This window comes from Apteryx mantelli, unplaced genomic scaffold (genome assembly GCF_036417845.1).
Source record: "Apteryx mantelli isolate bAptMan1 unplaced genomic scaffold, bAptMan1.hap1 HAP1_SCAFFOLD_63, whole genome shotgun sequence".
NCBI lineage: Eukaryota > Metazoa > Chordata > Aves > Apterygiformes > Apterygidae > Apteryx > Apteryx mantelli.
In genome coordinates, this window is record NW_027118792.1 from 763,363 (window position 1) to 782,672 (window position 19,310).

At 47.0% G+C, this 19,310-nt stretch overlaps 1 protein-coding gene and 1 pseudogene across 1 annotated transcript; both read left to right on the forward strand.

Annotated features, from left to right (window-relative positions):
* The first annotated feature begins 9,892 nt into the window (after positions 1-9,892).
* Positions 9,893-10,711, forward strand: LOC136996650 (olfactory receptor 12D1-like). The gene has a single exon (XM_067317538.1). It carries the CDS (start codon positions 9,893-9,895, stop codon positions 10,709-10,711), a length of 819 nt encoding a protein of 272 aa, XP_067173639.1.
* A 7,134-nt stretch (positions 10,712-17,845) lies between these two features.
* Positions 17,846-18,716, forward strand: LOC136996638 (olfactory receptor 4E1-like; annotated as a pseudogene).
* The last annotated feature ends 594 nt before the right edge of the window (positions 18,717-19,310 follow it).

The following is a 19,310-nucleotide window of genomic DNA, read 5'->3' on the forward strand; positions in this document are numbered from 1 at the left end:
GTCACTAGATGCTTAATGTTTATGAAACTGAGCTCTGCCTGGAAAGTTGAAGAATATTCTTCAACAGTAAAAAAAAAAAGTACATTTTAGTACCTGAAATCCTTGAATAATTTTAATAAAATGTTAATGTTTTCCTACAGTGCCAAACTGGGAATTTCCAGGAAGCATGTTAACCTCAGGAGAAGAAATATTCATCTTCCCCAGTACTTGCATTACTACTGCTCTGTCTATTCTACTGTGTATTTAATCTCAAGAATCTTTCCTGTATTTCTGCACATGCTTATTAAATCAACCATTTCTAAAGTCATCTCTTCAGAAGACTACCTGGACATACCCATTACGTATTGTCCATCCAGTATTCCTCCTCCCGTTATTCTTTGTTCATTCAGATATCTATCAGCTACCCAGCTGCTGCTTTGAACTACAGGGATTTTAAAGCTTGCCTCCTCTTTCAGTAGTTTGTTTCATTATCCCATTAGTCAACTCCTTACCTGTGTCTATAGCTATCTTTTTCTATCTATCTCTTTATCTGAAATACTTCCAGTAAGGTTATTCCCTGTGGAAAGTGGCCTCCAGTGGAGACAACTTGGTCTTAATGTACAGTTGAGGAATGTATTTTTTTTTTTAATTAAACTGTGTCATGTTTTCTCTTTTTTCACAGTCAAGACAAATCTTTCTGTGTCTGTTTGTAGGTAGTTCTCTAAATAAAGCAGGTGGGAATTGATGCATATGAGCTGTAACATTCAGCTACAGGCTTCAGTGGAAAAAGGGTAGATATGAAAAGGAGTTATGTGAGTCCCAGGTAGCTGAGAAGAGAAAGGGTGGGGCTGATGGTGCGGGGGAGAAGATTGTCTGTGCAGCGTCTGAGTACAAGTATCCTCCTTTTCCTACATGTCTGAACTTCATTAGGAGACAATCTGAATCAACATTAGGTATAGAATGTTGATAAAACTTTTTTGTTAAGCTGCAAAATGAAGACAATTTAAAAAAAGAAAAAAATAAACAAGGATTCTTTTTTATTAGGTGCTCATTGAAACCTTCCTTTTTCAGCTACATTCCTGAAATCTCTCCAGTTAGCCACATGACGCTTGAAAACTTGAAGAGAGTTATGGGAAGAAACACTGCTCCTCAGGGTACTTTTTGTGTTTAATGAGCCCTCTGGTGCATTCGTGCAGACACTGAAAGGAGATTGAACCAACGTCTCAAGAAGTTAAAGGCAGAAGCAAACTCAAAGCATTCTTAGAGCATTAATGGGTCCCACGGAGGGCCATTACCAACAAAGCTGTTAATGGGAACCACAAATCAAGGTGCCCTTCCCTGGGGGCTGGTTAGTGCAGAAAATCAGAGGCACCAGTTACAGTTAGTCGGAGGAATGTACAGGAGGCCTCAATTCCAAATAAGCTCTTGATGTGTTTTATCAAGCAAAAACGGTCAAGCACAAATGTCCAGCCCTGCAGAAGGGTGATCCTTTCCCTCACACGTCGCTCAGGGCTCTTCCTGGGGTGGGTAGGAGGGGCGATGCCAAGTGTAGGACAACGGTACAACACCTCCCGGGCTCCTTGAGGGGTGAGCAGGCAAGGAGGCCCTGGTGCTGTTAGGAAATGGTGTCTTCTCGTAGACCTCGCTGGCAGAGACAGCAGCCATAGCCAAGGTGACAAAGACCTCAGCTCTGTCAGGGACTTTCAGCCTTGCCACCAGTCTTGGCCATCCCCATCAGACATCCTCTGCTGTCCCATGCCTGCTCCTCTTTGCCTGCAGACCTTAGCCACCTTCTCCCTCCCTACACACTCTGTTTCCCCACCTTGCTTTGACCTGTTTCACTCTCCCTAGTTCCACTGATGTCTCTCTGTCCTCACTGGGTGTTGCTTGAAAAGCAAAGCTATGGGCTCCTGTGATTTTGCTGATGCCTGAGTTGCCCAGCAAGCCACCTGGCTTCTTTCAAAGCCCTGCTAGAGCTCCTCACTCACCTAAGATATCCCACTCCCAAACGTGCTTGTGTCCTGTGCAGTGAATTGCACATCCTTGTTCTTGTGCTGGCCTAAAATCCCAGCTGCATTTCCCTTAAACATGACCATAGCATGCTCTCTGTGTTCTCCATCCTCCCTGCATCAGCCACACTCCTACATGCACACAGCTCTTTCCCTGCACTCCTACGTGTCCCGGTAATGTTCCTGCTCTGCCTGCCATAGAGGGACCTCACTCCAGGAGATTCACACATCCTCCAGAGAAGGGTCAGCTCTGTGGTCATGACTGAACTCTGTCCACTCGTGCCCCAGCAGCATGCATTCCCCATCTCCCAAGGTAAGGCATGCACACAAAATGGAAATGTCTCTATCATCCCTGATATGGTGAGAGGCCTTCAGCCCTGCCATGCTCCCAGCACTCAGCTCCTCCCCCTCTGCCCACACACATCACCTCCTTTAATTGTCTGGGCTCAAACATGTGTGTGAGAATTTACTGAGGTCCTTATCCACCATTGTCTTGCTCATTGCCTTCTCCTCAACCTTCTGTCCCATTGGCCAGCACTGCCTCTCAGCTGTGACCCATTGGCCCTTCAGAAGAAGCCTTGAGCTTCCTGGCATTTTCTGGTGCTTATTACAACTTTTCTGGCTCCCTCCAGAGATCTTAGGATGAGACAATATGCTGTTGGCTCTAATAGGGGCCTTTATGACCAGCTTTTAGGAAATGCTTGCATTTTTATGACTCCTGGGGGTGGAGGGGGGGAGCAGTGGTCATGGAAAAGCACCAAATATACCAAAGCAGGCACCCAGTGGACTGCCAAGAAGAACCATCTGAGATATCCCCAGGCCTCTGTCTGCAGGGCAAGGCTTCTCACCATAGAAGTGGATCCAGCCTCATCCACTCTCTAGAGAGGGAAATCAGCAGTGTCCATGCCATCTGAGGACTAAAGGGGTGAGTTCTGGTGAGACCACCTTTCACCTGGCCCATTTTAGATGCGTATTTTAGGATGGGGAACCATGCCTTGTATTGATCATGTTGATTACATTGACACTGCCCACACAGGCTGTCCTCATGAAAGTGAGGTTAAACAGGAGAACTAAGCCCTGGCTCGTCCTTTGGGCCTTTTTGAAGATGCATACAACTTCTGCTTTTCATCAGTCTCAGGATCCCCACAACCTTTCAAAGATGATACAGAGCAGCCTCACTGTGACTTTGGCTTGTTCTCTCAGCATCCTTGGATGCAGCCCCTCATGTCCCACGGACTCTTCAGGTCTGAGTTCACTCAGGTAACCACTGACTTGATCCTCATCCGCTAACGGATGTTGTTTTCTTCCTTGAGTCCTGCCTCTAGGCACAAAGGGCTGGGAAGCTCTGCCAGCAAAGAGTGAGGCAAAGAAGACATTCAGTAGCTCAGACCTGCCTGCATCTACTCTTACTAAATTCTCTGCTCCATTCAGAAGCGGGACCACATTTTCCTTGTTTATTCTTCTACTGTTAATGAAGCAGTACCAGCTCATCTTGGTGCCTGTGATGTCCCTTGCAACTGCCAGCCCTAGGGGAGGATTGGCCTTCCTAATGCCATGTCCAGACAGCATCTCTAAATTTCTTCCACTGTAACCTGTCCCTGCTTCCACCTCCTGTGTACTGCTTGTTTGCATTGGAGCTCAGTCTTGAGCTGCCTGTATTGCCAAGCCACCTCCTGAGATGAATGCTTGTTTTCCTGAGTATCAGGGTGGACCATTCTAGTGCCTGAAGGATGCTTTCCTCAAAGACCTGCCAGCTTGCCTGAGCTCCTTTGCTGGTCAGAGCTGCTTCCCACAGGATTCCCACAGGATTCCTGTGCCCTGAATAAGTTGAAGTCTGCCTGTCTGATGTCCAGAGTCTGTACCCTGCTACTCTCCATCCTAAATTCCCCTCAGGATCTGAGACTGTACTGTTTTCATGGTGACTGCAGCCAAGGCTGCCACTGAGTGTCACATCTCCAGGCAGTTCTTCTGAGTTTGCAAGTACAGATCCAGGTGACTCATAATGGTAGCTGGGCTAAGAAATTGTCCTGCTATCCTCCAGGGACCTCCTGGACTGTCTGCGCCCTGCTGTGTTGCCCTTCCAGGGAATGCCATGGAGATTAAAGTCTCCCATAAGAACCAGAATCATTGCTACGGAGACTTGCTCGGGCAGCTTAAAGAACACTTTGTCCACTTCTTCACCCTGTTGGAGTGGTTTATAACTGCTACCACAGTGTCACCCTTACTGACCTCTCCTCTGATCCTCACCCACAAGCGTTCACCCAGCCTGCCATCCTTCCCATAGAGGAGCTCCACACATCTGAGCTGCTCCTTCACACAGAGGGCAATTCCCCTCCTCCTCTTTCCTGTCTGTCTTTCCTGAAGAGCTTCTATCCATCCACTGAAGCACCCCAAGCTGTGTGAGTGTTCTTATCACAAATCAGTCACTCCCACAATGCCAGCACTTCCGTGACCACACACACAGCTGCAGCTCCTCCTGCCTGTGCCCCAGGCTGAGTGCAGTGGTGTACATGTGGGCTGCAGAACCTCAGTTGTGGCACCAGGGCCGAGCACAGAATTGCCACGGTGAAACCTGTTGCCCACAGCCAAGGACCCCATGTATGCTAAGGCCCCATTTCAGAGCAGAGACATGCTGGCCTTAATGGCAGATAACCATGTCATGATGAAATGACACCAAGGGCAAACTGGAGACCATCAAGCAGGATGTCAGAGCTCTGGGGATGGTGGTCAAGGGCCTGGGAGCCCAGGTCATCTTCTCCTCAATCCTGCCAGTGAAGGGGATGGATGAGAGGAGGAGGAGACGGACTTTCCAAGTTAACAACTGGCTGCGCTGCTGGTGTTGGCAACAGGCTTTTGATTTCTACGACCATGGGACCCTGTCTGAAAATCAACACCTGCTGGGGAGAGATGGGATCCGCCTCACTAAGCGGGGCATGCATGTCTTTGCCAACAGGTTGGCCAACCTGGTAAGGAGGGCTTTAAACTAGGAAAGACAGGGGAAGGGGAGAGTTACAGTGCCAGGGTAGTTGGCAAAACTCAGCTCAAGTCAGGATGCTGCCAGCAGGTGAATGCAGCCAGAGAAGTGCGCATGGGATGTGGCTATGGAGGATCCTCTTGTATCCCTCCTGGGAAACCTGCATGTTCGATCACCTCTCTGAAATGTCTGTACACCAATGCACGCAGCATGGGGAACAAACAGGAAGAACTAGAGACCTGTGTGTGGTCACAGGGCCATGATCTCATTGCAATTACAGAGACATGGTGGGATAGCTCGCATGACTGGAATGCTGTCATGGATGGCTATGTGCTTTTTTAGGAAAGACAGGCCAGGAAGGTGAGGTGGTGGAGCTGCTCTTTATGTGAGAGAGCAACTGGAATGTATCGAGCTCTGCCTAGGGGTGGATGAAGAGCGAGTCAAGAGCTTATGGGTAAGGATTAAAGGGCATAACATAGGTGACACTGTTGTGGGTGTTTACTACAGGCCACCTGATCAGGAAGAGGAAGTTGATGAGGCCTTCTACAGTCAGCTGGAAGTAACGTCACGATCCCAGGCCCTGGTTCTCATGGGGGACTTCAACCACCCTGATATCTGCTGGAAAGACAACACAGCTAGGCTCAAACAGTCCCGGAGGTTCCTGCAGAGCATTGGTGACAACTTCTTGACACAGGTGGTGGAGGAGCCAACAAGGAGAGGCGTGCTGCTGGACTTATCTTAACAAAGAAAGAAGGAGTGGTTGGAGATGTGCAGGTTGGGGGCAGCCTTGGCTGCAGTGACCATGAGATGGTGGAGTTCAGGATCCTGCGAGGAGGAAGCAGGGCAAGGAGTAGGATTGCAACCCTGGACTTGAGGAGAGCAAACTTTGTCGACTTCAGGGACCTACTTGGAGGAATGCCATGGGTTAGGGCCATGAGTGGAGCAGCAGTGGTGCAGAGGCCCAGAAACTTTCAGAACTTGTCTGGACAAAGTGCTGACCAACATGATCTGACTGGGAAGTTAGCCACGCTCAAAGCAGTGTGTGAGTATAGACCTCCAGAGCAGGTGTGAGTATGGACCTCCAGATGTCCCTCCTGACCCAGATCCTCTGGGATGGGTAAGAGGTCCCAGGACATGGTAGCACACTCCTGTGGGGCTGAGGCCTTTCTAGCAGTTTGTCACTAGTAGATGAGGAGCTCTCTGTCACTCTCTAGTCTCTGTGAGGTGGGACTCAGTCACATGCTGGTCCCCATACCACCCTCACGCAGTGCCTTTCCTGAGGAGTGAAGGTGCCCCAAAGTCCATCCTCAGCTCTGATCACCTGGGAGGGGTGAAGCCACAATGTTCAGTGTGCAACAGCAGCCAAGGGGCACAACAGCAAGGCTGGGTGCAGGGAGGGGAAATGGGAGACATGTGGCTCTACATCAAGAGGCAAGTACAGCAGCCAGTGGAAAAGCTCTTCCATTTCCCACCTGCATCATTTGGCTGTGCATTTGAGCCTTCTGCAGACACAGGCCCAAGAGCCACCGGCCAGCTCTGACCCTCTGGACCCTGATGGTCACAGTTCCCCATTACTACTGTGTTGCCACCAGGGATGGTCTTGGGCATAGACTTCTCCCAGATGTGGCTGCAGAATGTCACCACCTGCTCCTGGAATTCAGGCTCGATCTCACTGTCATGAAGCTCCTCCAAGGGTGGCAGGTCCCTCTTGCTGGCCATCTGCTCAAAAACAAAGCACTTCTGGTCTGGGAAGAAGTGGCGGATGCATTCCTGGGATGCTTATAGAGCTGAGCTTCCTGGCTGCTACCTGCAGAGATAGGACAGGGAGCGAGCTCACAGGTTTGGGCTTTTGTTGCCTTATGCTGAAATGCAGGTGTCCAGAGCTGGATGCATCCTGTCCTTCCTGAAGCACAGCACTGAACACAGCACCATTCTCCTACCAGGCTTTAACTTCAGCACATTCTACAGGTACTCATCCTCAGAGATTTCCTTCCCATCCACCTTCAGTTGCAATGTGAAGTCCCACACGGCCCAGACAAAGGTCAGGAAGAACTAGAAAACTTTGTCGGAATCCTCCAGTTCATCTCCACTCTCCCCAGGTGTTGCTTTCACCTTTACATTCTCCGTCAGCTTCGTCACATAGCTGGGGAGCTGGCTAAGGAAACAGAGACCCTGGATCCTCATGCAGGGAGGGGTTAACCCTAACCCTAACGCCACCCTCCCCAGCCATCAGCATTTAATGAGGAAAAGGGGAGATTCTGCAGGGACAGAGAACAGTCGGGAGTCACCAGCAGGAGCAGGGCTCAAAGCCTCAGCCCTGAGGTCCAGAGCACAAGATCCCTGAGGACCCAGAGCCTGGTCACTGGGCACCACCAGGAGGCTCTGATCTCCCCATAAAAAGCAGCCATTTGAGGACCTGGGATGTGCGAACCCCTAAGCTACTGCTCAGGGAGACGGGGCCTCCCTGCTGCTGCTGCTCCACTGAGGACACTGCAGCTGGTCCTTGTCTTGCTGGTCAATGGTGCCCTTGCTGTTATAGACCAGAGTGCATGGTCTATAGAATGACCATGCGTCATTCTTGGTGTTGCCCTGGATCAGCCTTGGCTCGTACCAAGAAACTCTGTGCAAGGCTCCCTAAGAGTGAGCAAAGCCCCAAATGCCCACACCCTGAATGCCTAACCATGGGCCATGGCAGGGTCAGCTTTGTGGAGAGACCCACACACATGACATCACCATGTCTTCCTACAGCTGTCTTATCTTCAACTCTTAACCTTCTGAGTCCCCCAGGCTTCTGATTATTAAAGTTCTCCCTGAGCTCCCCATTCCTGGTCTGCTGAAGTCTACCAGGGAGCGCTGAGGAATTTGGTAACTTGCCAACCCCATGAGCCTTCTCCTAGCTCCTCTGGCTGTCAGCACCACAGAGACAGCTCCAGTTCAAAAGACTGGGGATCCCTGCAAGGCACTAGAGTTCAAAGGGCCCACCAGCCTAATGGCTGCTGAGTAGTCAAAGATTCAGAATGAGAGGGAGAGTGGCTGTGAAGAGGTGGTGTCCCACCAAGCAGCATGGACCCAGCCACAGACTGGTTCCAGTAGCCTGCAGACAGCTAGGATGCCAGGCAGAATGAGGGCTCTGACAGTCAAAGGCAGAGGTGAAGGATGCCAGGCAGGACTTCATCAGCCAGAAGACTTTATCCCGTTAGCTCTACACTGGCCTCCTTCCCCACAGCCTCTGTCTCTTCCTGGCACACCAGTGCAGGCAATGAGAACACCTTGAGTCCTGCCACATGGCTGGGCCCTTGAGAGCTTCCACAAAGTGCTCTGTTGTCACAAAAGGAAGTCTCTGCTTCTCCCACACCTTCTCCACATCGCCCCACCCTTCAGTGTCCAGTAGCACCAGAGTGTGTCCAGGCCAACAGGGCTGAGGCACACACCACATCCAGATACCTTTGGTATGGGCCTGCATGGTGAAGCGCAAGGATAAACCTGTGGAGAGGACACAAGGGGCTCAGCAGTGTCAGATACAGAGCAGGAAAAAACAAGGTATCTTGTCTGCCAGGGGCTGGGACCTGTGCGTCTCACCGCCTCTCTCACCCATCCGCTCACGAGCCAGCCTGTTCATGAGGTGGGACCTGCCAGCGCAGTGCAGCCCTGTGATGGCCACCACCACCACAGGCTGTATGAACTATGACAGCACCTGCAGGGTCTTCTGCTGCACCACCAGCACCTGCCTCTGTGTGGTCTCAATCAGGCAGGTGGGCACTCCTATGCAGATTTCAGATGCCATTGCTCATGGCAAACACAGCTTGCAGAGGGGACAGGGAGACAGGTATTTGAGGCCTTAAAAAAATTCATCATGGTTTGTTTTCTCCATCTTTAGAAGTTTAAAGAAAACAAAAAGCATTTTAAGATCTTCATGGATTATAAAGGGAGCAAAAGATGTTAAGTCAGAGGCAGAGTTCAGCTGTGCAATTGTAGCAGGTCCAATGAAGCCATGATACTTATTCAATGCATTGTGCTTGGGAATTACAACAACATGTAAAAAACTTCTGGGCAAATTCCCCATGAAAACTGTTAGTCTTCCTGAGAATTACGTGCTATAACCTTGTATATTTCAATAAATGGCTTTTGATTCTACAGCTTCCTCCTGCTTATGAGCACTTGCTGTGCAAATAATCAGCAATCAGTTCAACTCCGCACAACATCATTAGCTTTCTGCGTGCCTGAGGTGCTATGCCTTGATGTTTTCTGAACTGAAGTCCCATAAGGTTCAGAGGCTTAATCCCAAGAGGAGTTATCAGAGAGAGGAAAATTTTCCTTTGCTGGAAACAAATGTGGTTGTTTCAGTGACAGGGAGGACTATATAAAGGTTTCCTGACACCACTGAACAGCCAGAATCAATCCACTTTGAAAGCAGTGTATTATATGCGATCCACTAGACTACTATAACACTTCAGCTTTGGGAAAGATACAGTATATTCAGCTAGGATTTGGAATGAACAAAACTTATTAGAAAACCCTTTTCTGAATAAGAAAACACACAGGATTTCAGAATGATCCTCACTTACAAATCAGGTAACCAACTTCTCTCCCTCCGTTCCTTCCTTCCTTCCTTCCTTTCGCATAATTTTCTTTTCTCGCTATTCTCAAACACGCCATTCCTTTCAGTGAGCTGGTACACAGGTGGCAGTTCCAGCATCAGTATTGACCACATAGGTTACAACAGTTCCAGTATTTGCTGAAACAGCTGGGGTGGGAAATCAAGGAATTCTTTTGTTTCCCCTTCCAGACTCAGTATCTGATCTCTTCCATTCTTGAGGCAGCATCAGCTGATGATGCATCTTATGGAAGAGGAGGCTGGGAAATGGATGCAGTAGCTCAGGACAGAAAGATAGCAAGTTACTGCTAAGTTATTTTCTCTTTCCCTGCAGGGATGGATAACCAGACAGAGGTGAGGAAGTTCATCCTCCTTGGCCTGACCAGCCTTCAAGGGCTACAGAAATTCCTATTCATGCTGTTCTTACTGCTGTACCTGTCTACCCTGCTGGGGAATATGGCAATCATGACTGTAGTGGCATGTGAACCCCGGCTACACACCCCCATGTACTTTTTCCTCTTCAACCTCTCCTGCCTGGATATTTTCTACTCCACAGTTACCGTACCCAAAATGCTGGCTGGGCTCCTCTCAGGGCACCAGGGCATTTCTTACACTGGCTGCCTAAGCCAGCTCCACTTCTTCCACTTCCTGGGCAGCAGTGAAGCTTTGCTTCTGGCTGTCATGGCCTATGACCGTTATGTGGCCATCTGCAACCCCCTGCGCTACACCCTCATCATGAGCCCATGGGCCTGCCTGCTGCTGGCTGCAGCCACTTGGACTACTGGCTTCCTTCATGCTCTGATGCACACAGTCATGACCTCCCGGCTCCATTTCTGTGGCCCCAACCACATCCAACACTTCTTCTGCGACATCAAGCCCGTGGTGAGACTGGCCTGCAATAGCAGCCAGCTCAACCTGAACCTTCTCAGCATCATCACGGGGAGTATTGCGGCAGGCACCTTTGTCTTCACACTCTTTTCTTACCTATACATTTTTTCCTTCCTCCAGCTGAAAGTCCAGTCCAAGGAGGGAAGGAGGAAAGCCTTCTCCACTTGCATCTCCCATCTCACAGTAGTGGCCTTACTCTATGTCCCTGTTATTTTTAACTATATACCACCTTCCTCAGGGAATTCACCCAGGTGGGACATGATATAAACCCTTATGTATAATGTTGTCACATCCGTCCTCAATCCTTTGATCTACACCCTGAGGAATGTGGAGGTGAAACGTGCCCTAAAGAGAAGACTTTTCTCCAGAGAGTTTCTAGCACAGAAAATGTTCTGCCTTGTAGCTTCTGTGGGGTAGTAGGCAATGGACAATGCAATCAGAGGCATACCCTACGTACTGGATATGCTTTCATCTCTGCTATGTTGGGCAGTAGCAGTGCTAAAAGATGAACATATATTGGTGGAATAGCCATTCCCATTCATCTAGCTGGAAAAGAGAAGCATCTCCAGAGAGTGATACTTCAATAAAAACACCTTTATTAGAGTTATTTACCTGCAAAGTCACTTGATTTTGCTTTTTTTTCTTTTTCTTTTCGGCAGCTGAATCCCACCCCCCAGTCAGAGCTGTCAAGAGAAGTCAGGGCATAATTCATCTTATCCTAAAGCTGATAGAGAGGGAGGGATTCATTTCTTTCCATGGGATTCAGTTGGCCACATACAGACATGTATGTCATGCCACTTGAAATACTCCGGGTATCTCAGCTGGTGTCTCTCTGCTGCTCCAGAAAGGCATAGGTCTCCCATAGGCGCTATGCCAGATCTACCAGCCCTGTATGGATGTCAGATATCCTAGGGCTTCTAAGATGGTACTAGACACCTTTGCGTAGGCAACTTCATTTGCCAATAACTCGCATAATACATTGTGTCTCTTAATATGGGCGTTCTGTACAGCAGGACAATAATATGGGAGCAAGTTTTGCTCTCCACCAAACAATGCCTGCTGATCTCTTTTAGGGTCTCCCCTCTTCCTCTAGCCAGGAATTCCCTGGTAGCATTTACACTGGCTCCTAGTTGCAACACAGTTACAAGCTTCCTATGGGGAATGCCTCTATAACTTTACTGCCCAGCATTACTGAGAGTGTCATTTCCAAAGCTTGAAATACCACAACCTTGACAATGTAGCTTGGTCCATTTCACAAATTCCTCCTTCCTCCAATTCTGTAGACTTGGTAAGATAACTTTTGGAGAGGGATCTCCCATTCGAAGAACACCTCGTCCTCTTCATGTGTGACTGGGATCACTTTGATCACTTTTTTATCCAAAACTGCTGGTCTCTCATGTTTGCTACACTCAGCTGCCACCCACAGTCTCTCAAAATCTTTATCAATACCTTCCTTTAGCTCTGCAGATCAAATAATGCTATATTGGGAGTGGGTAATTCTATGCAGCCTTCCAGCCTGCACATCTGGGATCAAACCAGCCAGCTGAGTGATCCCCAAGCCACTGTCTTCAGTATTTGGGCAGAACGTGGAATCACAGGTACAGGCAGGAAGATGTAACCAGCCTTTAGCTGCTGACTGAATACTCAAGTCAAGCCTGTGGAGGTGCAGCATGGTCCATGAGATAGATAGATTGACTTTGTGATTGTTTAACCCTTCAAGATATTGACCTTCTGCAGTAGTATTAATGATACCTTTCCAATCCACCTTAACAGGGACTCAAGTTTTTCTTGCAGTTCGAGTCTTCATATCCCATTTGTGAGTGCTGTAAGATCTAGGTGGAGAGACAAGAGTGAGTGGGCCCAGAAACTGGAGTCAGACCTCAGGTGATACTGGCTCTTGTGTCTGTGGTGCCAGTAACTGGGGCAAGAGAGGGTCCTAGCATCAGTCACCGGAGCAGGACCATGGGTTGTTGGGCCAGTGTACTCAAATATCAGCTACTGAGGGGGGCCAGGGTGAGTGGAGTGAGGGTCTCAGTGTCAGCAGCTGGAGCAGGGATCACAGGTCATAGTGCCCATGTACCTTGGCAATAGCTGCGTGGGGAGGGGGACAGAGTGTTTGTATTTTCCCCTAACCTGGTATGCGTGTGTGTGTCTGGGATACACACTCAGCCTCACTACTGGTTGAATTTGCAAAGAGGAGAGCAGCAGCTGTGCTTGCGATGGAGAGGCTTCCCCTCAGTGCACCAGGCTGGGCTCCAGTGCCCAGGCAGGAATCCTTGGGTCCCAGAGCCTGCTGGAGGCAGCGTCTTTATAACATCCCTCAACAAAATTACAATTTTGTAAGGGGGTGGGGCACAGAAAGTTGACTTGTGCATTGGAGATACCATTATGTCAATCAGATACCATTATGTCAATATCTAAAGAACCACATGGCCAAGACACAGTTACTAGTTGAAGCAGCATTGTTCACTCATGCAAGCTTCATAATAGAATCCTTGCCTATTTGCTAATCCGAATCACAAAGACCTTGCCAACAGGCAATAAGATTTTGCACCCGGTATAAAACTAAGAAATATAATTCTGAGCCAAAAACATTGATTTTTTTTGTTCTCCACTCAGGAAACTGGCCAGCATCTTGGGCATGACAGTGGAACATTGGCAGATTTTCCAAGCAGAAATACATGGGTTATGAAAGTGCTAATCAGCCACAAACAGCACAATGATGAGGCTGTTCCCAGACATGGTCACAATGTAAGTCATGAGGAACACTAGAAAGAGCAGTATTGACATTTGTAAAGGTTTCCAAATGCCAGTAGGATGATTTTCCTGACCTAGTTTTAATGTCCACATTCATTTTTTTCATAAATGCAGATAGGTGAACCTGGTTGTAAAGCCCACCCCTACCTCAGGAGATGAATCACACCTGAGATATGACCAATTCTATCCATTACCTGCACAAAGGCAATGCAAGTTTTGGTATAGATATCTATACACTAGAAATCTGATTTTGAGTGGATGAATCTCCCATCTAAGACTGGAGAAAATAAATACCTTCTTCTTTTTGAGCATTTGGCTACCACATAACTTACATTACAGCAGTGTTAACACTTTGGTGTTTTACACACAAAATAGTAGAAGAAGATGTTATTGATTCAAAGCATTTGTAATCTTAGAATCATAGAATAATTGGAAGAGACCCCCAGAGGTCATCTAGTCTAAACCCCTCCTCAAAGCAGGTGTAAGAAGATGAAATTGTTAGGGATTTGTCTGGTTAAGTCTTGAACACCTCCAAGGATGGAGATTCCATAACTTTTCTGAGGAACTTCTTCCAGCATCCGACCACTCTCATGATAAATAATAATAACAATAGTAACAAATTAAATAAAATCTTATATCTAATAAGAATTTTCTATGTTCCATCTTGTGTCCCTTACCTCTTGTACTATCACCGTGCAGATCTGAGATGAGCCTGGCTTTGTCTTCTCTGTATCCACTCATCAGGTAGTTGTAGATAGCAAAAAGGTGTCGCATTAGCCTTCTCCTCCTAAGGCTGACCAAGCCCAGTTTCCTCACCATCTCCTTGTACATCATGTGCTCAAGTCCCCTGAGCATCTTGAGAGCCTCCACTGGACTTGCTCCAGTATGTCAATGTCCTTCATGTACTGGGGAGTCCAAAACTGAACACAATGCTCTAGAGGTATCCTCACAAGTACTAAAGAGAGGGTAAGGATCACTTCCCTGTGGGCCTGCTGGCTGCACTCTTACTAATACACCCAAGGTGTGGTTGGCCTTCATTTGTTGCAGTGACACACTGCAGACTTGTTTTCAAGCTCTTGTCTTTCAGAATCCCCAGATCTTTCTCTGCAGACCTGCTTACTAGATGGTTGGACACAGCCTGCCCTGTTGCATGGGGATATTCCACCCAGATTCAAGCCATAGTATTTGCTTTTCCTTCATTTCAGGAGGTTCCTGTTAGCCCATTTCTCCAGCCTGTCAAGGCCCTCTGAATAGCAGCCATGCCCTCCAGTGTATCAGGTCCAACAAAGCATCTCTCCTAGTCAGCTCATCAATCACCTTCACCAAGAAATTATCTTCTGTGAATTCCAGAAATCTGCACAATTCCTTGTGCCCAGCTGCACTGCCCTTCTGGCAGACATCAGGGTGGTTCGAATCACCTGTGAGTACCAGGGGCTGTGACTGTGAGGCTTTCTCCTGCTGTAGTGACGAGCAAGTAAATAGTTAACAAGACTGAAGAAGTTTGTCAACTGATATGTTAAAGGACTTATATGCACAAGGCTGTGGAATAGAAGAATAGACAGGACTAAAGAAGTGTGCCACCTGATAAGTCTGGGGAATCGAAACTGCAGGGACCCCCAGGGAGGGAAGAAGCAACATGGAAGTATTGTGGTCTTGCCTCGCTAGCAGGGTCTTTCCAAGCAGGAAAACAAACAGTCCAGTGATTGTGGAACTCGCAAAGGTCAGCAAAAGCAGTGTTTGCCCAGAGCCCCAGCCATATAAAAAGAGACTTGGAAGCTAAGAGAGTTTGAGCAGGGGATGGGAATGTGACCTGATGATCCTCTCCAGCTGGACCGTGAGTATCCCCCCCCCCCCCCTTTTCCTGGGACACTGGGTTAAGGTAACTCCTGGAAGTTGACAGTCCTCTCACTAAGAGAGTGAATAAGCTAGCTTTCAAGTTGGGGTAAGCAGTGTTTCCAATTAATAACGCAGTAATCGACGGTTTGGGGTTATCCTTTCTAAATTAGTAATCACATTATTTTAATGGATGCTACTAATCCAAGAGGTTGTGTGAGGAAGTAAACATATTTTTTATTATGTTACTGTCTCAGTTGTTACTGTTGAACCTTCATAGTGTGACATATAGGATTATGTTATGACTGTGTCTCCTACCACAGCACCTATGTGAGTTGGTCCAAAGTTTCCCACGTCCCTGGCTCTGCACTCTATGAGCAGTTGCCTGGCTGCATGGCTGCCATGGACTTGATTGGTGCCAAGAGCCCTACAACACTCCCCTGGAAGGCAAAAAACAAGGAACATAATTGCACGCTAACTGGGCCAAGTATGACACCTACAGACCATGGCTCTGTTCTCACCACAGACAGCCTCAGAACCAAGATCCCTGCACCACCAGAGTTCTGCCAAGCCCCACAGCCTGCCGCCCTGAATCACCCAGGCTCCAGGACTGTAACTCTGCCTCTGCCTCAGTCACTGCCCTACTCCCTCCAAAACACTATGAGTGACTTTACAGATGTCTTGGAGAAGAAGGCAGAAGAAACGCTACCACTCTATGACACATATGACTGCCACGTTGACCTGATCCCAAGAAAGGAGGTGCCTTGCCACCCTGAATTAGCAGCCCTCAAAGAATACCTCTAGGACAATCTGGCACAGTGGTTTATCTACCTCTCCTAGTGGCTCCTCATGCTGGAGGAGGGGAGGAAGACTACAGCCCTGTATAGATTACAAGAGGCTTAACAATATCATGGTGAAGAACTGGTACCCCCTGCTCCTCACCCCAGAGCTATTAACAGTCCTCAGAGGTCTCTACTTGATTTTGAATTTCGTTCAGTTTCTGCCAGTTAGCAGCTGCTCAGGTCTCATGCCATCTAGGGTCAGGAAAAGTGAGTGGCCTTTTCTAATCATTCCATAGGTAAAGCCTATTCAATCAGTGTATCCATTGCTAAGTCTGCATCGTTCTGACTATGGCAATTAATGTGATAATGTAGCTTGAGCAAATGGCTCAGACCAGCTGAGCTATGGTTCAATTTAGGATATGGGAAGCAATACACACACTCCTAAACTTGTAAACTACACATCTACAGTTTAATTCTATATATATAAAAAAATGCTACTATGTAACTTAAATGACTACCACAGTATGCAAACATTTATACATTCAACACACAATAGTAATTTGACAGTACTGATCAGCCTGTTCCTTCTGTCTATGTATTAAAAGCATCTGACCTGAGAGTATTCACACATTCCAGCTTTCTGGCATGAGTGTGGAAGCTCCACCACAATGTTTTGCAGCAGTTCAGTAACTCTCCCAAGTAGTCACTCAGGTGTTGGAGGGACTGTCACAGGATGTGTGCCTGTGTCTGTAAGAACTTGAATATCTCAGTAATGGTCTCTGTGCTTCAGTTTAAAAGCCCCAGTTCCCACGAGATGAGAGGAACTGTTCTGAGTGATTGCACTTAGGGTGCTGTTTCTTTGGGTGCTGTTTTCACAGGAATTCTTATAAAGGAAAACTAATGCAGTGTATTGTTTCAATTTTACTATTCCGCCTGTCAACCCAATGTAATTCAGCCTAACACCACCAACATGATTGCAAATATCCCACTTTATTAATAGAATACTGACTCTTAGCTGGCTTCAGTATACATGTATCACCGACTTTGATCTTCTAGTGAAGACAGGGCTGAATTCAACTTGTATTGCAAATCAAGCAGGTTTTTCAAGAAGAACATTCAGTCCTGTGGTTTGGGTTTCTATTATTATAACAATAATAATAATTATTATTATTATTAATGATAATAATTGTCTTGTGTCATTACTTAGTGATGGATTACCCATCTCTGCCTTTTGTAAACTACTCCATCTGACAATTAGTCTATTGAAAATGCATGCTTTGTAACCACTGCTGCCTCACTCACCAGGTAAATACCTTTGCTACATCAAAAAACCTCCTGATCTCCCTGAAGGCAATTAGAGGCTTTGATCAACCTATCCCTATACTTTTTTTTCCCTTGATAAATAAATAAATAAATAAATAAATGTATATATATATATATGAAAACAAGTAAGTAAATAGATTTATTTCCTTATGTCTTACTAGCAGGTATGTCCTATTAAAAATGAAGCTTACTATAAGAAGTATAACTCTTTATTTTATAACTTTGGGCTTTTATGTGGAAGAGTAAGGGTTTCTTGTGTAGTAGGCTACAAAAAAACCATTGACAACTAAACCTTGCTCCTGAATTAATAACCTTTGCTATAGAGTTATGGAGTTCACTAACACAAGACAGCTCTATGACCAAAAATGTAGCAGGGTTCCAAGAAGGACTCAGCATGTCCAGGGTAAAGGAAAGTAAAAAGGCTGGGCTTTAAGAGCCAATATAAATGTGCTGGTTACTTCAGCTAATGATCTTAGTGTCTTTTCACAGTTAGTGAGTCTATAGTGAGGTATAAATTGGGATGCATAAATCTCACTCAGCAAGTCTCTCCATCCCTTTATTTTCTAATTTCTGGTAGCAATATGAGAGGATCAAAATAGATCTCAAGGACTAACACCCTCACCCCACCCCCTGGAAAAAGAAAAAAAGAAGAAAGAAAAAAGATTTTTCTGTGAAAAATTTCCTTCCCTCTGTCATGACCAGGAGCATGGCAGAAGTGACACTGAGTGAGACCACAGTGAGAGAGTTCATCCTTTGGGGACTGCCCTCCAGCTCAGAGGCACAAATGATCCTCTCTGTGGTGTTTCTGTCCCTCCATCTCATGACTCTGCCTGGCAACCTCCTCAGCAACCCTTTTTTCCCGCAGATCCACCATTCATCTGTTACAGAGCCTGAAATGTTGCGTGACCTCTTCTGTGCAGAGGAGATCATCTCTTTGGAAGCATGTGTGGCCCGGATGTTCTTCCTTCATCTCTGTCTGTACAGAGATCTGCCTCCTCACTGCAACAGCCTATGACTGCTGCAGGGCCATCTGCAACCCCATGCACTATCATCTCACACTCATGCGAGAGTACGCCTACAGCTGGCTGGGGCTGTGTGCGTGGGGACAGGGATCCCCTGTGGCCTGACTGGAATTATGATCAAACTGCCCTGCTTCACAGAATTTGACAGCTTGGTCTGTGATGTGCAGCCAGTGGTCAAGGCGGCTTGCACGAATGCCTACATTATTGAGATGCTGAAAATCTCCAGCTCTGGGCTCATCTAGGCTTGCTTCATGGTCCCACTGGCCTCTTATGGCATCCTCCCAGTCTTGCTAAAGAAACATCTGTGCAAAGGTGTGCACAAGGCCCTCAGTGCTTCTGCCATCGGGCTCATGGTTGTAATGCTCTTCCTGGGATACTGCATCTTCATTTACTCCTGCCCTTGCACCAGCTTCGCTGAGGACACTGTGATATCAGTCTTCTTAAAACAACTGTCACCTCCTGCTAAATCCCATAATCTGCATCCTGGGAAACGAGTACATGAGGTGGGCACTCCCCAAGCCAATTGGGAGAAAAGTAGCCACAGAGGAGAAATAAAAGCTAGAGCAAAAGCAGCTGCACTTTCCAGGGTCAGCTGCTGTTTTTTTCAGTTTTATCAGCAATAGGTGAATTTCATTGTGACAAATCAGCTTCTAACTTCTTTCTGTGCAGATAATCCTGGCACTTCACTTTGTAACCTGCAGGCCATGCTTATCAGCCTGTGTTTGAACTCTTGCCTCACCGGGAAACATAAAAAAAGGGGTTTAAGTTACCATACAAAAGACATCACTTTCTATCCTTTTTTTTTTTTGAAGTGTATTCAAAGCAATGTGCAAGTTTTCATTTTGAGATAAGACTTTAGAAAGCTGAGGCTTGGTTAATTCCTTTGTTTGATTTTCCCCACACTGTTCTCAAGCTGTTCTAAACATCCATAGTTCTTACTGACAGAGCAGCTAAAGATGCAAATGAAGAACCGGAGAAACTAATCCTGCCCATACTTGACTTTTTGTCACTATTGCAAGGAGATAAGAAACATAATGCTTGAATGCCATTCATTAGGCATATTGTTTATTAATATTTCTCTCTTTTTAAGGAAAATCCCTTAAGATGAACGCCTGAAGCTGCAATCCTTTGTCAGTTCTCCATCGCCAC